General features: G+C 43.5%; 1 protein-coding gene across 1 annotated transcript; it reads left to right on the top strand.

Annotated features, from left to right (window-relative positions):
• Positions 1-2,219: 2,219 nt before the first annotated feature.
• LOC118719322 (cytochrome P450 2C21) lies at positions 2,220-15,656 on the top strand. Its single transcript, XM_036438612.2, has 9 exons — positions 2,220-2,420; positions 6,260-6,422; positions 7,993-8,142; positions 8,724-8,884; positions 10,040-10,216; positions 11,155-11,296; positions 11,383-11,570; positions 12,882-13,023; positions 15,323-15,656. The coding sequence occupies exons 1-9, from the start codon at positions 2,238-2,240 to the stop codon at positions 15,502-15,504; spliced, it is 1,488 nt and encodes a 495-aa protein (XP_036294505.1). The 5' UTR covers positions 2,220-2,237; the 3' UTR covers positions 15,505-15,656.
• The last annotated feature ends 2,471 nt before the right edge of the window (positions 15,657-18,127 follow it).

Raw genomic sequence — 18,127 nt, 5'->3', positions numbered from 1 at the left:
TCTTTAGATATAGGTGATTAGAACAAATCTTATATTTAAGGAAACAGACCCTTCAACTAGCAGCTGTAGTTGTGTGTTGTTGTTGTTTTGGGTTTTTTAAAAATATATTTTATTGATTTTTCACAGAGAGGAAGAGAGAGGGATAGAGAGTTAGAAACATCGATGAGAGAGAATCATCGATCAGCTAGCTGCCTCTTGCACACCCCTTTCTGGGGATGTGCCCGCAACCAAGGTACATGCCCTTGACTGGAATCAAACCTGGGACCTTTCAGTCCGCAGGCCGATGCTCTATCTACTGAGACAAACCAGTTTTGGCCGTTTTTTTAAATCTGCTCTCCACGACCAGAATTGTCTTAGGCAGTGTACATCGCTGTGGGATTGGGCAGCTGATGACTAAATTACTTTGAAATCAAGTTCTTTGAATCTCTGAACCCTGGCTAACTGAAATTCTAAAGATTACAGAGAAATAAACTTGTCTGAACTCTCACTTTTATTTATCCATGGTGAAATCATTGACGCAGAAATGGTTTAATTTTAAATCAAATATTTAATGCCAAAGTGAGACTGCAAGATAATTAATTACTCAGCAAATGTTTGTGAAATACAATTAAATTAAAATAATTTTCAACACAGAGTTTATAAGTTATAAATCCAGAGCTGGTGCTTTTACCTTGCCTTAGATGTGGAAACTTGGGTGAATTTCTTCAGTTCTAATTATAATTTCCTCATCTGTAAAATGAATAAAATTACCTGTCTTGTGGGTTGATTATGAGATTCAAATAATGAGATACAAAAGTACTTCATAAAATTCACAGAATTCTATAAATAAAAAGTTATTTTTTAATTAAAGCAATTTACTTTCTTCTAAAATACTTTAAGATTCTAGGTACTTACTTAAAAATCTAATAGTGGTTTTACAGAATGTTTTTATTATTTTTTAACATATTTTTATTGATTTCAGAGAGATAGAAACATCAGTGATAAGAGGGAATCATTGGTTGGCTGTGTCCTGCATGCCCCCTGTTGGGGATCGAGCTTGAACCCCTGGCATGTTCTCTGACCAGGAATCGAACCATGACCTGGTTTATCGGTCAATGCTCAACCACTGAGCATGCCAACCAGGCCAAAAGACTGTTTATAAAGTAGATCTCTTATGTGGTGTAAAGTAGAATTTTAATTTTATTAGATACTGATCCAAATGTATTATGTTCTTGTCTGTGAAATCTAGGTATGGTTGTCTTCCCAGATTGAGGTGTTTTTGAGGTAGTTAGTTCCCCACCCTCCTACTGTAGCTTGAATAGCAGGTAACTGCTTGTTAGACTTGCTCCTCTGTGGCTACAGAAGCTGTGGAGGGATGTTCTCTCTCTCAGGACCTCCCTGCTGGCTCCCTTGAGACTGACCCTTTCCGCTGCAGGACTGAGCACTCATCTCCACTGTGCAGGAGACTCCGACAGTGGAGTCCTGTGTTGGGTCCACACTCCATGGCTCCTGAGGTGGGAATTCTCTACCCACAGGCTGCTGTTGTATTGGTACTCATTTTTTCTTTTTTTTTTTAAATTTTTTTGCTGGCCGAAACTGGTTTGGCTCAGTGGTCGAGCGTCGGTCTGCAGACTGAAAGGTCCCAGGTTCGATTCCGGTCAAAGGCATGTACCTTGGTTGCGGGCACATCCTCAGTAGGGGGTGTGCAAGAGGCAGCCGATCGATGATTCTCTCTCATCGATATTTCTAACTTTCTATCCCTCTCTCTTCTTCTCTGTAAAAAATCAACAAAATATATATAAAAATATATTTTTGCTGATTTCAGAGAGGAAGGGAGAGATAGAAACATCAGTGATGAGAAAGGATCATTGATTGGCTACCTCTTGATACATTCCCTAATAGGGATCGTGCACTGGGCCTCTAGTTGCTTAATAAACTTATAAATTTCAGGTGTACAACTTTAATACAACATCTGTATAGTGTGTGTTCACCACCAAAAAGCTAGTCTCCTTCCATCACCCTATGTGTGGCCCCCTTCACCTTCCTAGTCCTTGCTTTACCCTTCTGGTAATCACAACTCTGTTGTCTGTATCTGTGCATTTGTTTTCTTGTTTTGGTGTCCTCGCCACCAGCAGGCCAAAGTGCACTGAAGATAAAACAATATTTACCCAAAAGTTCAGCGACGTAGTGCATGTTGGGAGATGAGTTTGCACTTAGCGTTTGCGAGATCTTTGGGTTAGAAGCATTCAGTCGCGTTTATGCGAAGCGCAACCATGGATCTCTTCACAGTCCTGGTGATTTGTCTTTCTTGTTTGATTCTCCTTTTTCTGTGGAACCGAAGCTATGCCCGAGAGAAGCTGCCGCCTGGCCCCACGCCTCTCCCAGTCGTTGGAAATATGCTGCAGCTGGATATGAAAAACTTCAACGAGTCCTTAAGAAAGGTTAAGTATGATTCATTTTCTTCCAGTTGTTGGAAGTGAGTAAATAAGGCAGTCCTAGATCTAAGTAAAATATGGTCCCAGACGCCCTGTTAAAGAAGTGGTTGTAAAGGGAAGTGTCCTTAGGACACCCAGACATCATTTTATTTTTTAAATTTAATGACATTTACTGGGGTGACATTGATTAATAACATTTTACAGGTTTCAGGTTTTCAAATCTATTACCCTGTTTCCCCAAAAATAAGACAGTGTCTTATATTAATTTTTTATAATTTAAAGTTGCACTAGGTCTTATTTTCAGGGGATGTCTTATCTTTCCATGAGCTAGGTCTTATTTTCGGGGATGTCTTATTTTCAGAGGATGTCTTATTTTCGGGGAAACATAGTAGTATTGTCACCTATATATTGCATCGTGTGCTCATCATCTCACGTCTAGTGTCCTTCCTTTACTATGTAGTTCACCCTTTTGTCCTCTTCCTCCTCCCCTCAGCCCTCCTTTCTTTTCTTGTTTTTTTTTTCCCCTCCTTTCTTTCGGTAACCACCGTGCTGTTTGTGTCTATGAGCTTGTTTGTTTATTGTTTGTTGCCCTCTGCTTTATATTCCACATACAAGTGAAATCGTGCAGGCCTTGTCCTTTTCTGCCAGACATGATTCTAAGTGGGGGTATGGCTAGACGGTGGCCAGAAGGGAGTGAGATCCATGAGGTGATTGGTGAAATTGCCAAAAGGAGGAATATCCTGAGCATATTATGACCTAGGTCCTCTTTCTAGTAATTTTTCCACTTGTAATGAAACTACCTTCAATTTTTAAAAAATCCACCGATGTACAGAGTCCCCACACTAACATTTGTCTGAAAGCACACACTGAGGTGAAGTTAAGGAGCGGATGAAAGGTTCAGGAACTTCCTCGGTTTCTGTTACGTTTGCTCGGTGAATGAGTGAATGACTGCTCTACTCTTAGCTATGGATATAGCTGTTGCTCTAAACCACATGTGTCAAACACAAGGCCCGCAGGCCAAATCCGTCCCGCCAGGCCTTGCAATGTGGCCCGCACCGCGCTGTCATCACTGCACTCCGCTGCGTTTCCATCACAATGACAGTTTATGACTGTTCAGTAAACCATTCGGCCCGCGATTTAGGCTGGATTTTAGATTTTGGCCCCCTCTCTGATTGAGTTCGACACCCCTACTAAACCTTGAAGGGATTGTCTGAAATCGGTCTCTCCGGAGGCAGCTGGTTACCAGGGCTCACCCTGGCAGCTCCTTCCAGTGTTTTGGGCTGGATCCGAAGGCCTTGTGTCGGCACCCCAGCTCATCCATTCATTGACGTACAACCTTAGGCAAGTTTTAAAAATCTCTCTGAGCCTCGATTTTCATTTCTTTAAAAGGTGAATAGTCATTATTTTGCACAAATTATTAGTATAGCATGTATCCAACAAGTTATGGAATGCCTGCTTTGACGAGGCACTATGATAGGTACTAGAGATTCCCCTCTCCTGCCCACAGTGTTATTTTGTATTAGTTCCAGGTGTACAGCAGAATGACTTGATAGTCATACATTGAACAGTGTTCCCCCTGATATTTCCAGTACCCTCCTGGCACCAAACATAGTTATTGTAATATTATTGACTATATTGCCTATGCTCTACTTTACATCCCCATGACAATTTTGTAACTACCAATGTGTACTTCTTTATCCCTTCTTTCACCCAGTTTCCAACCCCTCCCTCTTCTAGCAACCACCAGCTGGTCTCTGTGTCCATGAGTCTGTTTCAATTTTGTTTGTTTATTTTGTTCTTTAGATTCCACATATAATTGAACTCATATGGCATTTATCGTCCTCTGACTGACTCAGTTCACTTGCTATAACACCCTCTAGGTCCATCCATGCTGTCGCAAACAGTAAACTTGTAGTCTTTTTTTTATGTGAGCTGGGGATTTTCAGTGGTGAGTGAGGAAAAAAAAAAAGATCCTAGCATTATGCAATTTACAAGCCAGAGGGTAGGCATGTATTTATGATATAATAATGCAAATAAGTGTGTGATTATAAACCATGTAGCATGGACCCGGTGGAAAGAGGCCATGTATCGATAGCTTGGAGGACTGAGGGAGGGAGGAGCAGTCAGCAAAGGTCTCTGAGGAACTGAATTTGGAGCTGAGCTCTAAAGGAAGATTAGGCATTAACCAGATAAAAGTTTGTCCCAGGCTTTTTCGATCTGGAGAAGACGTCTTGATAGAGTCTGAAAAAGGACCAGGTTAGTTGTAGTCCAGAGAGTAAGTAAAAACATGGCGTGAGGTGAGATTGGAGAGATCCACAGGGGCCAAAGCCTGCAGGTCTCACACACAAGGATTTTAAGAATATTGGTTTTTAGCCCGACTGGCATGGCTCAGGGGTTGAGCATCAACCTATGAACCAGGAGGTCACGGTTTGATTCCTGGTCAAGGCATATGCCCTGGTTTCAGGCTTGATCCCAAGTGGGAAACATGCAGGAGGCAGCCTATCAGTGATTCTCTCTCATCATTGATGTTTCTATCTCTCTCTCCCTCTCCCTTCTTCTCTGAAATCAATAAAAATATTTTTTAAATAATTTAAAAAGGAATGTTGGTCTTTAGCACAAGAACAATGTGATACCATGAATGTGCTCACAGGACTGTCATGTCAACATTTGCCATGTGAAAACATCACTCTGGAGAAGGAATTGGAGAATGAGTTGTATATGGAGAATGAATTATAAGGTAGTAGGACTTAAATACTGGACTATTGGAAGGTCCTATACATTTAATATACTGAATAAGCTGCCGTTAAGAGAAAGACCCCAATAATGCAATGACTTAAGACAAGAGTTTATTTTTGTCTATGATGTCGGAATGAAAGACCTTCTGTGAGGTCTTCAGAGAACCAGTTTTTCTCAATCTTGTTGACCATCCTGGGACCCGAAGCTATTGTTTGCATTTTGGGGGTCACAGTGGGACCATCTCCAGGGTCACAGTGGAGTCAACCCATGACTAGGGCGAGAAGCAGAGAGCATGTGTAACCATTTATGGACTGACACACACCACTCCTGCTAACATCAGTTCACAGCAGCCTAGTCACACGGCCACACAGAGGAGCTGGGAGAGGTCTGTAAGGAGGCTGCCTTGTCCGGATGTAGTAATGAAACATAGAGGTCTCTGGTGCTAAAGAGAAGATACAGAAAACGGATAAGGGGTGACGATTATTTGTCTACTCCTGGGGCAACATGAAGAAGCTTCCCTTAAACAGGAGACACATATCAGTTATAACTATAGGAAGGAAGCAGAAATGTGGAGCAATTAGAGGTTTGGCAGAAAAAAAGTAATAAAATAATATGAATAAAATTTATGACAGAGCAGAGTCACATAGAGGAAACTGAATAAAGGATGACTATTGGTGGTGATAATATCAGCAATATTATTAATAATATGATGACAATTCCCATTTAAGCAATGTGAATTCTTATTAAGTTATTGGATCTAGAAGTTGAAATATTTATAATGAGTGAATGAATATTGAAATATCTTTGGTAAGATTAAGAATATTTCTCTCATTTATCTACTTTTTTAGTTTTTTGTTAATCCTCACCTGAAGGTATTTTTTTTTGCTTTTTAGAGAGAGTAAAGGGAGCAGGAGAGAGAGTGAAACATCAATGTGTCTAATTGGTTGCCTCTGCATGCATGGATGAATATGCAGTCAAGGTACGTTCCCTTGATCAGAGTCAAACCTGGGACCCTTCAGTCTGAGGACTGACACTCTAGCCACTGAGTAAAACAGGCTAGGGCCACGTTTGAGACCTCACTCTTCTCGTGTCTCCTCTTTGTTTCCCAGCTGGCGGAGGTGTACGGCCCGGTGTTCACTGTGTACCTGGGCATGCAGCCCACGGTGGTGCTGCACGGGTACGAGGCCGTGAAGGAAGCCTTGATCGACCGGGGCGAGGAGTTTGCTGGCAGAGGCAGCTTCCCAGTGATAGACTACCTCTCCCGGGGATTAGGTATGCTTCCGGGTGGGGGTTAGGTATGCTTCCGGGTGAGGATTGGGTGTGCTTCCGGGTGGGGAATGTTTGCAGATTTGCAAGTTGCCAAGATTCTAAATAGGCGAAGGAACTGAGAAATGTTAAGCATGAATAGAAATTTATGGAAATATTATTATTCCAACATTTTCTGTAAAGGACAATTAATCCATATTTAAAATGATGAAGGCGACACAATGTCTCCATAAAACAACTCACCACAATGTTCTATTTGTGACTAAGCCATGTTCGGTTTAAATTATGGCCTGCTAAGAATGAGAAAGAGAGGGAAGAGATTGATTAAATTATTTTATTCACCAAATATTTTGCTCTCTTCCTGGGTCATGGTGCCAAGAAATTATTTTAGAAAAATATAGTATGCATGGAACCAACATAAATTTGGAATACTTTCAACCTTACCTTTAGTCTTCTCATCTAAAAAGGATAAGAGATATTTGAATTCAATAGAATACAAAGCATAAAGCATTAACATGCTCTGAAAAGATTATGGAGAAACACATAGAAAGGGTTGGAATTGATATTAGAAAAAGCTTTCCAATTTAAGGACTTGAACTATCTTCCATTTGTTTTTGGATCTGGACTTAGAACTGCCCATTCCCCAGGAGAGCCACTGGGTTCCGACAGAGATAAGGCCTGAATGGGGTTCTTCCCTCCTCCAAATTGTTCTCGAAGATTTTTTTGGACAAGTTTCCTACGAGCATTATTTTTCCTCCCTGATCCTGTCTTGACTCTGGAAGTCTAATGTCAAAGTTCCTTGGTGTTAAGGCACATTTCACGGAAGGTATTTCAAAAGAGAGGGAACTCCATGTTAAAATTCGAAGGCCTATGGCTATATCCCTTATCTGAGGAGTAGATTTTCTTTCTTTTTTAAAAAAAATATATATTTTATTGATTTTTTTACAGAGAGGAAGGGAGAGGGATAGACAGTTAGAAACATCAATGAGAGAGAAACATCAATCAACTGCCTCTTACACACCCTCCACCAGGGATGTGCCCACAACCAAGGTACATGCCCCTGATGAGAATCGAACCTGGGACCCTTCAGTCTGCAGGCAGAGGCTCTCTCCACTGAGCCAAACCGGTTAGGGCTGAGGAATAGATTTTCATGAGCTTCCTCCCATTGCATCAGAGTTGTCTCTCCTTCTAGGAACTGGCTCCATTTTCACTCACCATGCACAGAAGTTGGCCCTGAACATTTCATCGATTACTTGGGCTCACCATGATTTATTAGCTGTGTGACTAAGGCGTAAGCATTTTGCCTCCATGATCTTCAGCCTTCTTATCAGTTAAATGGGGACAAAACTGGTTCACAGAGTGACTGCGAAGTTTAGATGAGTTCATGGGTGAAGAAGGGTAAGTTCTTAGAAAGATGTCAAGCCAAGAGTCGTGGTAGCGAGCATCTAGGCTGTGGTAAGAGAGAAGGCAGGCGAGCAGGGCGCAGTGACATTATCATTTTCTGAGATAAAGACAGTCAGCTAGGATTCTATCTGACTGGAAGCTATCCTTTCTTATTTACTGTTTGTCCCGATAGGAATTGTTTTCAGCAATGGAGAGAGGTGGAAGCACACTCGGCGTTTCTCCCTCATGGTTTTGCGGAACATGGGGATGGGCAAGAAGACCATTGAAGACAGAATTCGAGAGGAAGCCTTGTGTCTGGTGGAAGCTTTACGGAAAACCAACGGTGTGCATTTGTGAAATGGACAGGAGTGGTTTGGGTGATGCTGTTACAGGTAGACGGCAGAGATGGGTGGCTCAAGTACGACAGAAGCTCACGTTTTGCTCCCGGACCAGTAGGAAGAGGGAACAGGTTGGCTTTTCCAGGCTCTTTGGGTCCCAGGTCAACAGGGGCTTAGATAGCTTCCCCGTGTGGCTTCCAGTGTCACCCAGGACTGGAGAAGTACAGAGCAGAAGTTACAAAATAGTCATGAGGATGTACAGGACAGCATAGGGAATGTAGTCAATAATACTGTAAAAAATAAATAAAATTTAAAAGATATTTTAAAAAGATCTTGTGAATTACCTTGTGACTCTTATTTGGCAAATACTGTACATAGAAGCCTACTTGAGGGAAATTAATAAACTGGGTTGGGTTAGACAGTTATGTGTGGGGAAACACAATACACTTTATTGTAGGCGTGCCGCGTTTATGGTGGCGGCAGGTCTAGATCCCATATTGAGTCCCCCTTTCTCGGTTATTTCACATGGTTAGTTTAAGATGCCGATGGACGTTCTGCTCTAACAATGAGCTCCTCTTGTGTTCAGCGTCTCCCTGTGACCCCTCGCTGCTCCTGGGCTGTGCTCCCTGCAACGTGATCTGCTCCGTCATCTTCCAGAGCCGCTTCGAGTACAGCGATGAGAAGTTGCTGACCTTGCTAAACTATTTTCATGAGAACTTCAGGATTATAAGCACCTCCTGGATTCAGGTAAACTCAAGATTTCTCTTTAAGTGAGGAATCATTTTCTGACTAATCTGCTGCTTATGCCTACCCCGTCCCTTGGCCCTATTTCAAAATGGCTGAAGTGATGTTCATCAAGCTATCACTTGTAAGTGATTGGTGAGTTATCAAATCAGCTCAGTGTGTTAAAATTAAATTTAAAACATGAAACATAGCAATAGAAATAAAAACATTAAACTGCATCAAAGGATGAGGTATTTTTTCTATAGATGAAGAGGGTAATGGTGTAAAATGCATGCATTTCTTGCTATAGGACACTGTCAGAAAATATCAGTAACCTCTGATATGTAATCATTAACAGCTAAACTTTTCTGTGGCTCCTAAGGTTTTTCAGCGTTTCACCTGGGAAGGAGACCAAAGAGTCAAGTCCTCATTTTTTTGGAACAGGAAACTGTCACCCACAGATAGGAACCTAGTCTCAAAGTATGCTAACCAGGACAAAGAATGAGCCAGACCTAGAATCCAGACTTCTTGATGCTCTATCGAGTTTGATACGTGCTACCAGCCCGAATAAATTGCTCCGGTGCCCAGCCGCGGTGTTAGGCCATGAAGGTGCCCGTTAGAGCAGAGTCTGTAAGCTCCAGGATTGGGAATGGTCCAACGAAAGGGCAGCATGCACTCTCCCGAGGGGATAAGGGCCTGAGAAAAACCAGCTGAGTGATTTGGGCATTCCCTTAGTCTTCCGGATGCGCTGTTTCTTCATACCAAACGTGGGTATGAGCACTACCGTTTCCCGTGACTGTAGAAATACGTGGCGGGTAGACCGGGCGGAACTCTGGGTTCGAGCTGTCGCTCATTTGGTGTCTTGGACCGGTGGACTCACCTTTCCGAACCTCAGCATCCTCCTTTGGAAAGCGGTGGCATGCTCCTGAATTCTTTTCAGAGAGCGATGACTCTAAAATGAACGTGAGTGGTTTTGGAATTGCTTTGTAACTTGTGTGTACTGTAACTCCAGCCATTTTTATCAGCTCCCTCTCTTTCAAATACCAAGTATGTTCTAGTTCAGGATGCACACGCCTCATTCACCTTCACCTACTCAGCAGATAGCAAAGTGTCTGGTACACAATAGAGGCCGGTAAAAGTTTGGTAAGTAAATTAATGAGTTATTCTTTACTCTTTCAGCTCTACAATGCTTTCCCCTACTTACTGCATCATCTCCCAGGAAATCATAAAGAATTCTTTAAAAACTTTACCGAACAGAAAAAATTTATTTTGGAGCAAGTAAAAGAACATCAGGAGACCCTGGACCCCAATAACCCTCGAGACTTTATTGACTACTTCATGATTAAAATGGAAAAGGTATCAGTGACCCTGATTTTGCAACTTCATCTTCTGTGGGTGGTGATGTGGCTCGGATTAGTTCTGATCTTCTCAGTGAAATTGGGATATTCAATCAGAAGCTTCTTCCCAAGGATGTATTCATTGCTTGTGCAACCTCTTACTTGTGCAAATCATATTGGGTGTCTTGAGAGAGTCCCAAATTCTCCCTAAAAATGACTTACATGATTAAAGCTGCATCTCTATTTGGAACAGGTTGAAATACATGCACACATACACGCGTTCACACACACGCACATGCAAAGAAGCACACACATTCAAGAATAATGATAAGCAAACATATATCTTTCATAAATAAGTTCTATGAATGCAAGATGTAACATGTGAGGAAACACAGGGATGGCTAGGCATCTCGAAAGGCTTACCTTGGGAAAGAAACTAGGAAATCTTCCCAGATTAGTTTTAGAGGAAACTCTGGCTTCGATGATCAGAGATGACAAAATAGGTCCAAATGGTGAAATGTGAGGAGTCCCCAAAGAGGTTACTGAGGAGCTGTCACTGTGTAATGACTGGCGACATTGGGGACAGTGATGCTGTGGGGGGGCTGATGGTTCTGGAGCTTGAATGCGAAATTTAGACGATGAAATAGACAATAAATGCTAGACCTGACGGAGGAGCCATAATGACTTGATTAAAAAAAAATTATGTTTGAAGGAACTGAATGGCTCTCGTGGGTGAGAAGGTGAAGAATCAGGAAGGACTTATTGAAAGTTCACAGCTCTGGTTTTATTTAAACTGAAGGAATCCTAACAACGTATCTGACCTTTACCTTTAGCTATTATACTCTCTAATGTCTGGCTTCATTGGTCAATTAAGCAAATGATGATGTTATATGGCGTTATGGATGGTATCTCAAAGGCTCTTCAATTTATCAAGTCATTCTAACGCATCGTTCCTAGGAAAAGCACAGTGAACAGACTGTGTTTACCATGGACAACCTGATCACGACGATATGGGATATGTTCAGTGCGGGGACGGAAACTACGACCTCCACCCTGAAATACGGCCTCCTGCTCCTGCTCAAGCACCCCGAGGTCACAGGTACGCTCTCAGATGTGGGGCAGGATAAGAATTCCAGGCGGAGCCCTAACCAGTTTGGCTCAGATTCTGATTCCTTCCTCTTCCAGCCAAAGTCCAGGAAGAGATTGACCGTGTGGTGGGCCGAGAGCGGAGCCCGTGCATGCAGGACCGAGGCCGCATGCCCTACACAGATGCCGTGATCCACGAGATCCAGAGATACATCGACCTCGTCCCCAACAACCTGCCCCACGTGGTGAACCAGGACATCAAGTTCAGAGAATACTTCATTCCGAAGGTGAGAGATGTTTCCTCTCCACCCCTCCATAGGAAGGGACCTCAGGTTTCCACACTCACGGTGGTTAGAGTCACAGGCTGCCTGACTTCCTACAGGCATGACTCATTCCTGGCTCCGCCTCCTCACCCTCCGATGACTCGCTCCCTTCCTTCCAGATGGTTGACACGACTGTATACAAGTCTGCTTACGTTCCCACAGACTTTCAGGACACTCTGCCTGTTCCTTAGCCCCGGCTGCTGTCCACTTACTGCTTCCCGGTGTATGTTTTATTTTTATTTTTTGTTTTTGTTTTGTTTTTTAAAATATGTTTTATTGATTTTTTTAAAGAGAGGAAGAGAGGGGGATAGAGAGTGAGAAACATCGATGAGAGAGAAACATCGATCAGCTGCCTCTTGCACACCCCCTACTGGGGATGTGGCCGCAACTAGGGTACATGGCCTTGACCGGAATCGAACCCGGGACCTTTCAGTGGGCAGGCCGACGCTCTGTCCACTGAGCCACACCGGTTTTGGCCCCGGTGTATGTTTGATTACTCTGATCACTGAGCCAGTATCCTACACTTCCCCCTGCCTCATCAGCTATCTGTTTCACTTAGTGGTCAAAATTTTCATGAAAAAAAAAAAAAGCAACAATTCAATTGAAAGTGGTAGGAGGGGATTCATACCAGCATTTCATTCTGTTTGGGAAATAAAGGGATTTCAAGAATATGGCCAGGCATAAAGCAACAAGCAGACTGTCAAATTACTAAGGGGAGGGGAGGGAGATCTGGGGGAGATAAGAGATCAACCGAAGGACTTGTATATATGCATATAAGTACAACCAATGGACACAAAACTCTGGGGAGGTGGGGTCTGGATGGGGGGGGGGCAATGGTAAAATATGTAAACATAATAATTGAATAAAAAAATTAATTAAGAAAAAAGAATATGGCCAGGCGGGTGGAGTTTTGAGGAAGGCCTCATACTTGGTTTCAAAGAGAATGGGCTGTTTCCAGTGACACCAGCGCGTCCAGACGATGTGCAGTTTCTGGGGAACAGTGCTCTCCAGGGCACGGCCTTCGAGTCCTGAAAAGCAAGGGCTGGTGTCAGGCTACAGACGGAAGAGGACGGCCTTGGGGTCCATGAACTGGCACCATATGACTGCAGACCTGCTAGCCTCGGTCTTTTATTTGTTCTGTGACATGAAGTAAATAACTCCTCCTTTTATGCCTCCGTCTCCTCATCTATGAATCAAACGGAGTAGACAAGGGACTTTTCCCCAAGCTCCGTAACCTCCTTGATAATCCAGTGTATCTGTTTCTTTTCTCACCAGGGCACAGCCATTTTCACATGCCTGACTTCTGTCCTACACGATGACAAAGAGTTCCCCAACCCGGGCCAGTTTGATCCCGGCCACTTCCTCGATGAAAGTGGCAACTTTAAGAAGAGCGACTACTTCATGCCCTTTTCAGCAGGCAAGCAAGCGTCGTTTTTTTCTCTCTCTATTATATCCAGGGGTCAGATGAGACGAGGAAGGGCTTTGCGTGGGGACTACGCTGGGCTGGACAAACTGTCATTTGCGTGAGGCCAGAGGCACCACCGCCAAAGTCCAGGTTATTTCTCTTTGGATTGGAGGCTCCTCACTGAGTTCTGTCCCATCACCCACCACTGAGATGCCTAAGAGCTCCTCCTAGAAGTTCAATGCCACTAAGACTTTCCTCCCCTTCGCTGAGAAGCCAGTTCATTCAATACATTTTACTAGGTTCCTATATGGAGAAGACTCATGTCAGATGCAAGGATTAAATGTGGGTAAGAAGCAGGCACTCTCTCTACGAAAGAGGAAGCCAAATGAATAGGCAGTGAGACCCCAGAGAGGAATGGTCTTTGAGGGGCTGCTGTGAGAGCCCAGGGGCAGAGAAGTTGGGGGGTAAGGGAAGGTTTCTTGCAGAAAGCATTTGAGTATCTTTCTTTAATTTGTCAGGGCCCTGGGGAAAAAATAGGTGGCATACTCAAAAGATCAACTAAAGAAAGTAGAATGAAAAGACTGTTTCAGAGGTGAGGGAGGGATGAGGGAAGGGACAAGGTATGTGGAGTTTCTGAGGGGCGAGTACCAGCAGAAAGACATTCCCATCTGGGGATGGAAGGAAGGAGGGAAGGAACCCAAATAGATTTTTTTTTTGTTTTTGTTTTTGTTTTTTGTTTTTTGTTAATTCTCACCTGAGGATATTTTTCCATTGATTTTTTTAGAGAGAGTGGAAGAGATGGAGTGAGACAGAAACATTGATGTGAGAGACACATTGGTTGGTTGCCTCCCACATGTGATCAGGGCCAGGGATTGAGTCTGCAATCCAGGTACAAGTCCTTGATCGAACCCAGGACCCTTCAGTCCGCAGGCTGACGCTCTATCCACTGAGCAAAACCAGCTAGGGCTAGATCTTTAGCAGAGACAGGATGCCTCAACTGGAGATGCATCTATAGGGGGAGAACAGCCGTGGGCTAACCTGTGGCCTGGCAGGGTGGGACTGAGGAAATGAATAATCTGGCTGTTGCAATACCAAGTCCTCTGAGTTTATTCGGAATCCAGAAGGAACTCACTTCAGGGTGTATGCAGTCCATAAAACCACCTTCCTCAACACAGAGCAAGCATAGAAGACAAACGCACCCAGAACGGACCGAGAGGCAGGGGAAACAGAATATCCAGCACGCTCCACTGGAGACACAGCGGAAAGAGCAGAGCGAAGGGCCTTTCCTATAGAAGTCACTGAAACAGAGACAAAAATTGGAGATTGGCTCTTGATTAAATATCTAAGAAAATCACTTGGTCTCATGGCAGCAAATTACGTGCAATTCCCAAGATCATTCCAAAGCAAGACACCACTCTCCTCCTCATCTTTCTTCCTGTATAACGTGCCTGCTGGAGATTTCTATTCACATCACAGGGCTTGCAGGCTTGCTTTTGACACAGTGGGTACCATTGCGAGATCTAAGGCCTTACCTTAAGAGCGTATGTTCCAGTCTGTGAGACAGGTGAATAGAATTAGAATTTCGTGTGAAGAGTGCTGTATTGGAAGCATTAGTGAGGGTTGAGGAAAACGGATGAGGGGGTGAATTACATACCCTGAGCATGTCACAGAAGTTTGCATAGGATAAATGACCTCTGAGCTGGGTCCAGAAAGACATGGAGAACATCAGCCGACAGGGCAGAGGGGAAGGCTGTTCCGTTTGGGGGAATGACTGGAATCTGAGAGAACACCTGAGGTTGCCTGTCAGTTTGGGAATTAAGGAACGGTAGTGCTTGTGGCTAGTTGGGATGTTTCTTTTTATACTTGGCAATGGTAAGCTCTTGAAATTTTGTAAAGCAGGGACATGACAAGGTTAAGATTATCTTTGAGAATCCAATGAGGAGACACAAACCTATTGTTGTGTTGGGTTGGAGGCAGATGGAAAAGTACAGAGTGTGTCTTATGTCAAGGTGAGTGTGTGTGTGTGTGTGTGTGTGTGTGTGTGTGTGTGTAGAAAGATGTCATTGACAGGTCTCAGCAAAGCCAATCCAACATGGGTGCCCAGAAAAGATCTTTTCATATAGCATGCACACAAAACATGTGCTGAGGAAATGAAGAAAACCAGGTTTCGATGTAGGTAGGAGAAGCCATGGGTTAATTCGGCTTTTATTAATATATTTATTTACGTATTCGTCCCATCTTTTTTAAGCCTCTTTGTGTACTAACTCAGACATAGGATGAAATGCATGTTTAATTTATGTGTCGTTTTTAGGAAAGAGAGTTTGTGTTGGAGAAGGCCTGGCCCGCATGGAGTTGTTTTTACTACTGACCCACATTTTGCAGCATTTCACCTTGAAACCTCTGGTTGATCCGAAGGACATTGACACCAGCCCACTTGTCAGTGGGTTCGGCTCGGTACCACCCTCCTATGAGCTTTGTTTCGTTCCCGTCTGAGGAAGGGGCAGGTTGCAGAACAAGACTCTCACCTCATCTGAAGGAGCCAGACGCTCTGTGTGTTGCATTAGCCGTTATAACAGGAGGAATGACGTTCCTGAGCTCTGTCTCTTCTAATTTCCCCATCCTTTACAAAATAAAACGATAGCCCTAACTGGTTTGAGTCAGTGGATAGAGCATTCGGACCAAAGGGTCCTAGGTTTGATTCCAGTCAAGGGCACGAACCTTGGTTGCAGGCTGAACCCTGGCCCGGGCCCTGGCCAGGGCTTGTGCAGAAGGCAACCAATTGGCATGTTTCTCTCACGTCAATGTTTCTCTTTGTCTTTCCCTCTCTCTTCCACTCTCCCTAAAATCAATGGAGAAATATCCTCAGATGAGGATTAACAAAAGAAATAAAACTATAAAGCCTCTACTGTGAGACATAAGAGAAAGTCTTTAGACCTTGAACTCTGCTAAAATTTTTCAAAAATGGGCCACAAAAAGTACTAATTATATGAGATCGATAAATAGGTCTTTATTTAAATTAGTATTTAAACTCCTATCTATTCATCAAAAGACACCATTTAAGATACTCAAAAGGCAAGGTACAGACTGGGAGAAATATTTCCAATGAATATATCCACAAAAGGACTTATATCCAGGTTTCGTAAAGAACTAAACACAACACAAAGACAGCCAAGTATTTTTTGAATGGGCAACATGTTTGAAGAGTCATTTCACAGAAGAGAGGTTTTATGTGGTCAGTAAACATGAGAAAGAGTCCTCCACTTTATTAGTTGTGGGGGGAATAAAAATTAAAACCACACTGAATTACTCATGTGTACCTACCATCTGCTAACACACATGTTCCAGGCGAGCAGGGATCTTTGTTTTGCTCACTAACAAATATCATTCGGCTGGAGGAGTGCCTGGCACGTATTGGCTCAGTAAATATTTGATTAAAAAAATGACTACTTGAATGAATTAAGAATGAGTGAGTGAATTTCTCTTTGAAGGTGGATTTGACCATGTCTGTTAAAATGTAAATGCAAATACCTGTCTTTCAAGTAATTCCACTTCTTAAGCATTTATTTCACGGGTATTCTTGAATGTGTCCCTTAATCGTATGGATGTGGATGTTCACTTCATGATTATTCATGATAGATTGGAAAAAAATTAAAGTGCTACTGGAGGTGGTAAGTACATTGTGGTGCATCTTTACAATATGCAATAGGTAAAAACAATCTTCACAGCGATATAATTTTGAAATCTTTATGAGGTGGTTGACTATTCTCATATGAAAACAACATATTTAGTTCTTATATTTAACCAATCTAAAGAACACAATATCTCTCAGCTGGTCCTTCTCCATCTGGATTCCAGTGTCTGTGGGTACCAGAACCCACAAGTAATAGCTCACGTTTTTAGCGTTTGACAGTATGCTCTGCCTGAATCATCTCCTGTGATCCTCACAGCCTTTGGATAGATGTCAGGACCGATACCATCCTCATTTCAGAGATGGGAAGAGTGAGGCACACCAAGGTGAACTATCCCGCCGAAGGACACTTACTTTATAAGTGGCAGAGACAGGACTTGCACCCTGACCATCTGACGTCAGAAGCCACCTCTTAATCACAAGCTACCCTCTCTTTCCGAATGTACTCAAGGAATAACTGTGATGAGTTAGTGGGGTCAGGGATTGAAATCGGGACAAACCAGGTGCCCCAGCCTGTTCCCAGAGCTCACGCCAGGAGTCCAGTGACATGGTGAAGTTAATCCTGGCGACGCCGGAGTAGCTCGATAAGTCTCACTCTCTCCCGGAGAACAACGTTTCAATCTGGAGAAATTACTGGGAAGCAGTTCACGGAAGTCCCGGAGAGTCCCCCACATCGGGCGGGACCTGGAGGGGTGGCTGTGAGGAGAATGTGCAAGCAGGGGGCTGTCTGAGGGCGAAGCTGTTCAGCCAAGAACAAGCGTGTAGTGGCTTCGCTTGTGTTCACTCTGCATCTGGACGGCGATAACAGTTTCCAGAAGTTTTATTACGTGGACATCATTTGTGTTGCTCTTGTTCTGTTGTGCAGTCTAGAGACTATAAGTAGCAGATCTCAATTCCACAGGGTCACCTGCTTTCCTCTAGGCTCACATTTTTTGTGAGCAGTAAAGGTACTAAAATCCCTTGATTTATCAAAACACTCTTCCTTGATGTTATTGTTATCTGTACCCCCATGGGAAGAGAAAGCAAAAGATGCTTCTGGGCCTTAATATATACCTGTTGATTAAAATAATAGCTTTGCCCTAGCCGGTAGCCCTAGCTGGTTTGGGGCAAGGAGCTCCCAGGATGACCCCTGGCCCCCCAGATTCTGGGGATAGAGCGTCGGCCTGCAGACTGAAGGGTCCCAGGTTCGATTCCGGCCAAGGGCACATGCATGGGTTGTGGGCTCGATAACCAGGAGGGGGTATGCAGGAGGCAGCCAGTCAATGATTCTCTCATCATTGAAGTGTCTATCTCTCTAACCTTCTCCCTTCTCTGAAATCAATGAAAATATATTTTAAAACAATAATAATAGCTTGTGTGGTCCAGGCAGCTGCGAGGCCTCGCCCAGCGGTGTAGGTGCCCTGGAGGGGAACATGCAGAGGGGATTCC

This window comes from Pipistrellus kuhlii, unplaced genomic scaffold (genome assembly GCF_014108245.1).
Source record: "Pipistrellus kuhlii isolate mPipKuh1 unplaced genomic scaffold, mPipKuh1.p scaffold_m20_p_15, whole genome shotgun sequence".
NCBI classification, from domain to species: Eukaryota; Metazoa; Chordata; class Mammalia; order Chiroptera; family Vespertilionidae; genus Pipistrellus; species Pipistrellus kuhlii.
The sequence above is the reverse complement of the archived record's forward strand: the minus strand, read 5'-3'. Positions and strand labels throughout refer to the sequence as shown.